Source organism: Trachypithecus francoisi, unplaced genomic scaffold (genome assembly GCF_009764315.1).
Source record: "Trachypithecus francoisi isolate TF-2019V2 unplaced genomic scaffold, Tfra_2.0 Lachesis_group12, whole genome shotgun sequence".
NCBI classification, from domain to species: domain Eukaryota; kingdom Metazoa; phylum Chordata; class Mammalia; order Primates; family Cercopithecidae; genus Trachypithecus; species Trachypithecus francoisi.
The window spans coordinates 65,310,962-65,321,735 of NW_022681457.1; the positions used below are offsets into that span (position 1 = coordinate 65,310,962).

The window sequence follows — 10,774 nt, forward strand, 5'->3', positions numbered from 1 at the left end:
GAAGACAGTAGACACATTTATCTGGGTCAATCTGGCCAGCCCCCATCTCTACCCCATTTCCTATCTTCTCCCCCATCTCGAGCATATTTGGTCAATGTGTCTTTCTTTTCTTTTCTTTTTGAGACAGAGTCTCACTCTGTTGCCCACGCTGGAGTGCAGCGGTGTGATCCCGGCTCACTGCAAACTGCGCCTCTCAGGTTCCAGCAATTCTCTTGCCTCAGGCTCCTGAGTAGCTGAGATTACAGGCATGTGACACCACGCCCAGATAATTATTATTTTTATTTTTGTTTTATTTATTTAGCCTCGCTCTGTTCCCCAGGCTGGAGTGCAGTTGTGTGATCTTGGATCACTATAATCTCCACCTCCCGAGTTGGAGCGATTCTCCTGCCTCAGCCTCCCGAGTAGCTGGGATTACAGGTGCCGCCACCACACCCGGCTAATTTTTGTATTTTTAGTAGAGACGGGGTTTCTCCATGTTGGCCAGGCTGGTCTCCAACGCCTGAACTCAAGTGATCCGCCCGCCTCGGCCTCCCAAAGAGCCAGGATTACAGGCGTGAGCCACCGCGCCCGGCTGTCAGTGTGTCTTGAGGTCTTTCTCTAATCCCAGATCGCGTAAGTTTTCCCTCTTGCAGCCAGAGAAAGGTGCCTTGGGAAGGAGCCCCTCTGGCCTGAAAGATCAAGCCTGATGCTGGGCATGGCCAGGTAAGGAAACTCCACCCGTGGAAAAGACATTCCAGGGAGGTGGTGCTGAGATAGGGGGGCAGAAAGAAACAGGTTTGGGGGGCCAGTGGCTCTGGAATGAGGCGCTACACTCAAAGCTATGAATGGTTACTGAATGCACATACACACATACCATTCTCACAGCCCAGGTGCTGCGTCTTAGAGCGTGTGTGTGTGTATCTGTGTGTGCGCGCGCACGCACGTCTCTATCTGTTGCTTTCTCTGACTTGTCCTTATCTCTTGTCACTCCATCTCTCTCTGTGTCTCGCTGTCTCTGTGCATTTCCATGTCTCGAATATGTGTGTTTCAATCTCTCCCTCTGCCTCTTTCCAGTTACTCCTCTCTGTCCATCAATCTAAGCCTGCCCATCTTTTTGTCTGCCTTTCTGTATCTCTGTTCTTCTCTGTCTCTCTGTCTCACAGTCTCTCCGTATCCAGGGATTCTCGTTCCCAACAGCGACAGGGCGACTCCATGGGAGGTGGGGCCGGGGTGCGTCTTTGAGAGAAGGGGCGGGTGCCTACGCCTTTAAGCGCGGGTGCGCGCGGAGCCTGCGCCTTTAAGCGCGGGTGCGCGCGCGGCCCTGGGTTCCCGGCGAGGAGGCCGCGGGAGCGCCCGGACCCGGCCCTCCAGCCCGGCCCCCGCCCGGCCCCCGCCCCGGCCCTGGCGGGGGAGGGGTCTCTGAGCACGGCCCCTCCCCCCTGTGCCCCTGCCTGCGCTGCGGTGCCTCCATCCCGCGTGTCCCAGTCTGTCTGTCCGTCCCTCCGCTCCCAGGCCTCGCCCCACCCGGCCCTGGGGCTGCCCGGTCGACCCCCTCCCCACCGCAGCCGGTCCCCTCCCTCCGAGTCAGCCTCCGCCGCAGCCCAGGAAGCCAGCCGGGACGCTGCCGCCCCGGACCCCGCGCCCTAACCTCCACCTCGGGGGCCTGCACCCCGAGATTGAACCGGGAGTTCCGGAAACCCGAGCCTGGAACCCTGATCTGGGACCAGCACCCCCAGATCCGGCCGTGGAACCCCAAGATCTGGAGCCTGAACCCCAATATATGGGGCTGGAATCTCAACATCGGTCACTGGGACCTCAACATTTGGAGCCGGAACCCCACAATTTGGAACACAGACCCCAATATTTGGAGCAGAACCCCAATATTTGACATAAAAAACCTCAAGCCTGGAGCTGAACTCTGAATTCTGCGCCTGGGACCTTGAAATCTGGGACTGGATTTCCAGTACTGTACCCTGGAACCCACTCTTGGGGACCTGAACCCTGGGATTCAGGCCTCAAATTCCAAGATCTGGACTGTGGGATTCCAAGGGGCCTGAACCCGAGTTTGGGCCTGAAGTCCTTGCTGCAGACCTGAATGCTGAAATCTGGGACTTGAGACCTCCCAATCTTGACTCAGCACCCCAGTATCTGAATGCACCACCCTGGTATCGGATCTCAGACTCTAAACCCCACCGTTTGGCTGCTTAGCATCCCAAGACTGGACCTGGGAGACCCTGACCCTGAACAACCCAAACTGGACCCCTAAAACTGGACCCTAGAGGCCCAATATTTTGGGGTCTGGGACCCCGAGTATTAAAGTCTGGAGACTCCGTTGCCACAGATTTGAGCCTAGTCAGGACACAGTCCCTCTACAGAAGCCTTGGGGACAGGAAAGGCATGACCAGATGCTCCCTCCAGAGTCCTGACCTCTGACTCCCCTGGAGCTAGAACTCTGCTCCCTGGGGCAGCTTCTAGCTCAGGTAAGGCTGCTGAAACCTCCAGGTGGGGAGGGGCTGGGAGGAGCATTGTGGCTGCGGGTTACAGTACCAGACACCCTTTGGCACTATTGGGGTTTCTCCAGAAAAAAAGACATTTCCCTGTGGGTCTACCTTCAGCTCCTGCTCTGCTCCAAACACTCTCTGGACACTGGCCAGCCCTGCCCCTCTCTGACCTCCCCTGCCCTAGTTGATGGTACCTCCAGATCTCTGACCCCTGCAACCCTTACAGCCTCTCGCTGTCTGTCCTACCATCTCCACCACCTCTCTTGTCCACCACTCCTCTCTCTGGTCTCCTTTCTCCACCTGTCCTCTCAATGGCCATCTCTGTTCCCCTTTTCTCTCTCTTATCATCTTTGTGACACCCCTGTCCACAGGTCCTCTCTCCAGTCGCCTCTGCCTGCTGCTTCTCAGTGACCATCGCTGACATCTGTGTCCACTGTGCCTCTCTAATCATCATTCACCAGCTGTCTTGCTCTTTCTCCACCCCTGAATCTAAGCCTGGGTCTGTGACCATCCCCATCCATCTTTGACATTGCTGTCCACCACTCTTCTCTCCAGCCGCCTCTGTCCATCTCTCCTCTCCAGCTTCCTCTGGCCAGCTTTCCCTTTCTCTAGCCATCTCTCCCACTGCTCTTGCCCTCTTCCCACCCCTGACCCTAACTCCCAGTCTGCAACCCTCTTACCATCTCTGGCCACCTCTCCTCTCTTGCTCACTGATACCCTCTGATCATCTCTGGCCACCTCTCCTCTCTCTCACTCGCTGATGCTCTCTGACCATCTCTGGCCGCCTTTCCTCTCTTTCTCATTCACTGATGCCCTCTGACCATCTCTGGCCACCTCTCCTCTCTCTCTCGCTGGCTGATTCCCTCTGATCATCTCAAACATCTCTGCTGCCTTTCCTGTCTCCTATGACCTCTTCCCGCACCATCCTCCTGAGCAGCTGTCCTGGACTCCCACTGACTCTGCCATGTCTGTCCTTTTCCTCCTCTCTGACCGCCTTGCTGGCTTTGGGCCGTTTCTGACCACGTGTCTCTGACATGGTCATCTCCCCCAGATCTGATCCCAATCCATGCCCTCCCTTCTCTTTGTCCACCACTCATCTTCCTGACCATCTCTAACCCCTTCTCTTCTTTGGTCATATCTGACCACTTCTGATCATTCCTGCCACCCTGGCTGCCCCGTCTCCCCATGGCCAGCTTTGACCATCTCTGACCATGTCTAAAGCCCTGTGGTTTTCCTACCACTCACCCAAACCAGCTGTCATTTCTCTGACCATTTCTTTTCTTTTTTCTTTTGGAGAGACAGAGTCTCGCTCTGTTGCCCGGGCTGTAGTGTGGTGGCACAGTCATAGCTCGCTGCAGCCTCAAAACTCTTGGGCTCAAACTGATCCTCCCACCTCAGCGTCCCACGTAGCTAGGACCACAGGTGGGCGCCACTATGCCCAGCTAATTTTTTTTTTTTTTTTTTTTTTTGAGACAGAGTCTCATTCTGTCGCCCAGGCTGGAGTGCAGTGGCGCAATCTCGGCTCACTGCAAGCTCCACCTCCCAGGTTCACATCATTCTCCTGTCTCAGCCTCCCGAGTAGCTGGGACTACAGGTGCCTGCCACCATGCCCAGCTACTTTTTTGTATTTTTAGTACAGATGGGGTTTCACCGTGTTAGCCAGGATGGTCTCGATCTCCTGACCTCGTGATCTGCCCACTTCGGCCTCCCAAAGTGCTGGGATTACAGGCGTAAGCCACCGCGCCCAGCCAACCCCAGCTAATTTTTGAGAATTTTTGTATAATAGATACACGGTCTCACTTTGTTGCCCAGGCTGGTCTTGAACTCCTGGCCTCAAGCCATCCTCCTGCCTCAGCCTCCCCAAATGCTGGGATTACAGGTGTGAGCTACCGCACCTGGCCTTCCTCCGGCTTTTGGTCACATCTGACGGTCTTTGACCAGCCCTTCTGCCCTCAGCCCACTGTGACCTTCTCTCCTGGTCTCAGACCACCCCCATCCCCTGTAGAACCCCTCTTCTGCCCTCACGCCTCACCTCTTCCCCGCAGGACACTGCTGCCCGCGATGGCCATCCTCCCGTTGCTCCTGTGCCTGCTGCCACTGGCCCCCGCCTCATCTCCACCCCAGTCAGCCACACCAAGCCCGTGTCCCCGCCGCTGCCGCTGCCAGACACAGTCGCTGCCCCTAAGCGTGCTGTGCCCAGGGGCGGGCCTCCTGTTCGTGCCTCCCTCGCTGGACCGCCGGGCAGCTGAGCTGCGGCTGGCAGACAACTTCATCGCCTCTGTGCGCCGCCGCGACCTGGCCAACATGACGGGCCTGCTGCATCTGAGCCTGTCTCGGAATACCATCCGCCACGTGGCCGCTGGTGCCTTCGCCGACCTACGGGCCCTGCGTGCCCTGCACCTGGATGGCAACCGGCTGACCTCACTGGGCGAGGGCCAGCTGCGTGGTCTGGTCAACTTGCGCCACCTTATCCTCAGCAACAACCAACTGGCAGCGCTGGCGGCCGGCGCCCTGGATGACTGTGCCGAGACGCTGGAGGACCTCGATCTCTCCTACAACAACCTCGAACAGCTGCCCTGGGAGGCCCTGGGCCGCCTGGGCAATGTCAACACGTTGGGCCTTGACCACAACCTGCTGGCTTCCGTGCCCGCCGGCGCCTTTTCCCGCCTGCACAAGCTGGCCCGGCTGGACATGACCTCCAACCGCCTGACCACAATCCCACCCGACCCGCTCTTCTCCCGCCTGCCCCTGCTTGCCAGGCCCCGGGGCTCGCCCGCCTCTGCCCTGGTGCTGGCCTTTGGCGGGAACCCACTGCACTGCAACTGCGAGCTGGTGTGGCTGCGTCGCCTGGCACGGGAGGATGACCTCGAGGCCTGTGCGTCCCCACCCGCTCTGGGTGGCCGCTACTTCTGGGCGGTGGGCGAGGAGGAGTTTGTCTGCGAGCCACCCGTGGTGACTCACCGCTCACCACCCCTGGCAGTGCCCGCAGGTCGGCCAGCTGCCCTGCGCTGCCGGGCAGTGGGGGACCCAGAGCCCCGTGTGCGTTGGGTGTCACCGCAGGGCCGGCTGCTGGGCAACTCGAGCCGTGCCCGCGCCTTCCCCAATGGGACGCTGGAGCTGCTGGTCACCGAGCCGGGTGATGGTGGCATCTTCACTTGCATCGCGGCCAATGCAGCTGGTGAGGCCACAGCTGCCGTGGAGCTGACTGTGGGCCCCCCACCGCCTCCTCAGCTAGCCAACAGCACCAGCTGTGACCCCCCGCGGGACGGGGATCCTGATGCTCTCACCCCACCCTCAGCTGCCTCTGCCTCTGCCAAGGCGGTCGACACTGGGCCCCCTACCGACCGTGGCGTCCAGGTGACTGAGCATGGGGCCACAGCTGCTCTTGTCCAGTGGCCAGATCAGCAGCCTATCCCGGGCATCCGCATGTACCAGATCCAGTACAACAGCTCAGCTGATGACATCCTCGTTTACAGGTGCAGGGTCCAGGCACTGGGGTAGCTTGGATGGGGGAGTGAGGCAAGGGGAGGGTTGAGGGTACACCTACTAAAACCCTACACCGAAGCACAACTGATAAATGGTGCTGGAAGGTTCCAAAAGAAATCAGGCAGCAAAAGTACAAGAAATCAGGCAGCAAAAGTAAAAGAAATCAGGCAGCAAGGATAATAAGAATCTGGCAGAAAGAGTCAATGAAATCTGACAGCAGTGATAAAAAGAAGTCAGACAAGAAGGATGAAGCAAATGAGACAGCAAATGTTAAAATAAATCAGGCTACAGGGCTAAAAAAGATCAAGCAATAAGGATAAAAGAAATCAGGCTGCATGGGTAAAAAGAAATTAGGCAGCAAGAATAAATAGTAGTAGCAAACATGAAAAGGAAACCAGGCAGCGGGAGGAGAAAGTAATCAGGGCAGAAGAATAAAATGTTAATGGGCAAGGGTGGGTGGGGGAGATAAGGGGATAAAAATAAATTTAAGTTGTAAAGATAAAGAGAGAAACACCAGGTTTTCCAGATGACAGGACTAGATACTAGCTGGGCTGCAGGAAGAAAAGGAGATCAAACAGGAAAGCACAGGGAGCCCAGAAAAAATGAAATAAGCAGCTCTGTTAGAAAAAGAAATCGGACCAGAGGTTAGAATGAAAATTGCAGGGAGGAGGTTCGATAGAGACTAGTTCTAATATAGTGACATCCAGATTTTTTTTTTTTTTTTGAGACGGAGTCTTGTTTGGTCGCCCAGGCTGGAGTGCAGTGGCGTGATCTCGGCTCACTGCAAGCTCCGCCTCCTGGGTTCACGCCATTCTCCTGCCTCAGCCTCCCGAGTAGCTGGGACTACAGATGCCCGCCACCATGCCTGGCTAATTTTTTTGTATTTTTAGTAGAGACGGGGTTTCACCATGTTAGCCAGGATGGTCTTGATCTCCTGACCTTGTGATCCGCCCACCTCGGCCTCCCAAAGTGCTGGGATTACAGGTGTGAGCCACCACGCCCGGCCCGGATTTTTTTTTTGAGACAGGGTCTCACTTTGTCACCCCGGCTGGAGTGCAGTGGTGCAATCTCTCACTACAACCTCCACTTCCCGGGTTCAAGCGATTCTCGTGCCTCAGCCTCCCGAGTAGCTGGGATTACAGGCATGCACCACCACATCCAGCTAATATTTGCATTTTATTTTTAGTAGAGATGGGGTTTCACCATGTTGGCCAGGCTGGTCTCGAAGTCCTGACCTCAGGTGATCCACCTGCCTCAGCCTCCCGAAATGCTGGGATTACAGGCGTGAACCACCGCACCCGGCATAGGTTTTTTATTTTCTAAATCAAATCAAACCTAGTTCAAGTTCCTTTTGCCAGGTAAACAGAAATACCCAATTTGCCACACTTGGGGGGAATTTTCTTCTCTCTTCTGTTGTTGCAAACACAGAACCTGGGGTTTACATACTCCAAGAGGTGGCTCAGTCCAACTTGTCCCTCTAAGCTGGAGAGCACTCAGCACATCTGCGGTGACCACACGTGGTCAGCAGTGGTGGCTGTGGACCCAGGTGCTATTGACACCTCTTACCAAAGTTCAACCTTGCATGGATGGACTGCGGCTGTGGGTGAGTCCCTGTCCTCACGACCAGGCTGGGCCAAGGGTGCAGTCCCAAGGCCTGGCTATAAAGACTGGACCTCCCCAGGGCTGAGGTCTGTGCCTTGGGGACCCAGTACCTGGATGTCCTTTCCCTCCCTTGGGGCCAACACCTCAAGAAAAGGCCACATGATTTCCATTTCAGTTCTGGCAACCCACTGAGCTCATTCTACTCCGTTTCTCAGACATGACTCGGAAGATTCCACGAAAGCCCTGCCCCTGAAAATCACACAAGTCGGCCGGGCGCGGTGGCTCACGCCTGTAATCCCAGCACTTTGGGAGGCTGAGGCGGTTGGATCACTGGGTCAGGAGTTTGAGACCATCTTGGCTAACACAGTGAAACCCCATCTCTACTAAATTAGCTGAGCATGGTGGCAGGCGCCTGTAGTCCCAGCTACTCAGGAGGCTGAGGCAGGAGAATCGCTTGAACCTGGGAGGCGGAGGTTGCAGTGAGCCAAGGCTGCGCCACTGCACTCCAGGCTGGGTGACAGAGTGAGACTCCATCTCAAAAAAAAAAAAAAGTCACACAAGTCCTGGCCACCTTGCCAGGTGGGGAATGGAATGAATGCTCTCCTAGACAGTCACCCTGCCCCAGGCAACCACGGAGTTCCCTGTACCTCTCTCATTAGAATAGCCTAGGAATAAAACAAGTGACAAGACAAGTCAACTCTCCAACAGGGTGCCCAGCTACAAAAGAAACTATAGTGAAATTGGGTGGTAAGGATTAAATGGAAACAACAAAGAAAAAGATAAATAGAAACCTGCCAACAGAGATAAAAGAGAAGCAGGTGACAGAGCTGGGAAGAAATAAGGCAACGGGGAGAAAAAGCAGCAGTGATTTAGACACGTTAGTTTAATGAAAAGGGAATCAGACGACAGCACTCATTGGAAAATAGGCTATTGATACAGTCATAATAATAAGGCAATAGGGCTAGGGGGACATTTATTGGCAGGTTACAAGGAAATCGGTCAGTAGGGGTACAGGGAGATCAGGTGGTTCGATTGGAGAGAATCCTAGCTGTGCACTAGAGGAAAATCAGGCAGCTGGAAAAGGGAAATTTGGCATAGGCTACAGGAAGTAAGGGAACCAGAGGGAAATTGGCAAGGGTCTGGAGGAGACTGGGAAGTACAATGTGAGGGAAATTGGATGGGGGGTGGCTGGAAGACAAAAGGATTAAATTAGAGGGAAATTGGACAGGGTTAAAGCAGAATTAGGTGGTGAACTGGAGAGATGACTGGCAGTGGGGCCAGAGTGAAATCAGGCAGAGGATTGGGGCAAAATTGGGCAGGGAGGCTAGAGCAGAGCTGGGCTGCAGACTGGAGGGAAATTGCATGGGCAGTGCAAAAAGAAAATTGGAAAAAAAAAAAAAAAGAAAATTGGGCAGTCGGGTATAAAATGAAACTGGCAAGGTGCGGCAGCTCACGCCTGTAATCCCAATACTTAAGGAGGCCAAGGCAGGAGGCTGGACTGCCTTGAAGCCAGGAATTTGAGGCCAGGAGTTTGAGACCAGCCTGGGCAATATAGCAAGAGCCCATCTCTACAAAAAAAATTTTTTTAATTAGCTGGGCATGGTAGTGCATGCCTGTAGTTCCAGCTACTCAGGACGCTGAGGCGGGAGGATGACTTGAGTCCAGGAGTTAGAGGCTGCAGTGAGCCGTGATCATGCCACTGCACTCCAGCTTGGGCAACAGAGCAAGACCCTGTTTCTGAGAAAACAGAAAAAAAGAAAAAGGATGGATTGGAAGAACTCATGTGGTGAGCTGTTAAAGAAATCGGGCGGTGGGACTAGAGTGAAATTGGGCAGCAGGCTATGAGGATATGTGAGAGGATGGGCTAGAGTGAAATTGGCCAACACTGGAGGGATATCAGTCAGGTGGCTGAATGGGATGTCAGACCAAAGGGAATTGGGGTGGTGGTGAGAGGAAGCTCACTGGGTAGAATGAAATGAGGCAGTAGACTGGTGGGAAGCCAAGCCCCGCAGGGAGTTTGGTGGGGGAAGCACAGGATGGGGGCTGGGCAGCCTGAGACCTGACCCCCACTTGCCTGCCCTGCAGGATGATCCCGGCGGACAGCCGCTCGTTCCTGCTGACGGACCTGGCGTCGGGCCGGGCCTACGACCTGTGCGTGCTCGCCGTGTACGAGGACAGCGCCACGGGGCTCACAGCCACACGGCCTGTGGGCTGCGCCCACTTCTCCACCGAACCCGCGCTGCGGCCATGCGGGGCGCCGCACGCTCCCTTCCTGGGTGGCACGATGATCATCGCGCTGGGCGGCGTCATCGTGGCCTCGGTACTGGTCTTCATCTTCGTGCTGCTGATGCGCTACAAGGTGCACGGCGGCCAGCCCCCCGGCAAGGCCAAGACTCCTGCGCCTGTCAGCAGCGTTTGCTCCCAGACCAATGGCGCCCTGGGCCCCACGCCCACGCCCGCCCCGCCCGCCCCTGAGCCGGCGGCGCTCAGGGCCCACACCGTGGTCCAGCTGGACTGCGAGCCCTGGGGGCCCGGCCACGAACCTGTGGGACCCTAGCCAGGCGCCCCCCTTCTAAGGCTTCTCTGGCCCCACGGACAGCAGGACCCGGACACCCTGTGGGACCTGGCCTCAGACTCATCAAATTGCTCATGGTTTTTAAAACTCTGATGGGGAGGGTGTCGGGGACACAGGGCACAACAAGAAAGTCCTATTTTTCTAAGCTTGGGCCTAGACCCTTGCCCTCGTCTCTGTCTATGGGGGTTGGGGGACGGAGTGGGGTCTGGAGCTGGGGAATGCCTCCTTTGGGGAGAGACATCCCCCACCCCACCCTGCCCAGTTCAGTCTGAGGACGCTGGAGGAGGCTGAGGATGGTGATCCATTCAGACAATAGATGTTCCCTGTGTGTTTGCTCTGGGCATGCCCTGGGTTGGGGGATGCTGTGGTGATCCAGACAGCCCTGAGCCCTGCCCACAGGGGCCTAAAGTCAAATGGGAGACAGACACATCCCCAGACAGTGATAGCCCAGAGTGACCAGGGATGTGGGGATGAGGGAAGCCTGGGGGATTGTGACAGTCCAGAAGAGGTACCCTGCTCAGCCCCAGGTGTGGTCAGGGAAGGCTTCCTGGAGGAGGACACATGTGAGAATGACATTTGAAGAAGATAACTGGGCAAAGAGCAGAAGGAAAGGTCTTTCAGGCAGAGGGCA

The 10,774-nt window shown here is 56.1% G+C and overlaps 1 protein-coding gene across 1 annotated transcript; it reads left to right on the forward strand.

Annotated features, from left to right (window-relative positions):
• The first annotated feature begins 1,263 nt into the window (after window positions 1-1,263).
• Window positions 1,264-10,288, forward strand: LRFN3 (leucine rich repeat and fibronectin type III domain containing 3). Its single transcript, XM_033225846.1, has 3 exons — window positions 1,264-2,459; window positions 4,526-5,956; window positions 9,654-10,288. Exons 2-3 carry the CDS (start codon window positions 4,542-4,544, stop codon window positions 10,123-10,125), a joined length of 1,887 nt encoding a protein of 628 aa, XP_033081737.1. The 5' UTR covers window positions 1,264-2,459; window positions 4,526-4,541; the 3' UTR covers window positions 10,126-10,288.
• The last annotated feature ends 486 nt before the right edge of the window (window positions 10,289-10,774 follow it).

What these genes read in the sequence shown, in the direction of transcription:
- LRFN3 (XM_033225846.1), top strand. Translation starts at nt 4,542, where the DNA reads ATGGCCATCCTCCCGTTGCTCCTGTGCCTGCTGCCACTGGCCCCCGCC. An exon ending in GATGACATCCTCGTTTACAG is followed by an intron (nt 5,957 to 9,653) that starts GTGCAGGGTCCA and finishes CCTGCCCTGCAG; the next exon opens with GATGATCCCGGCGGACAGCC.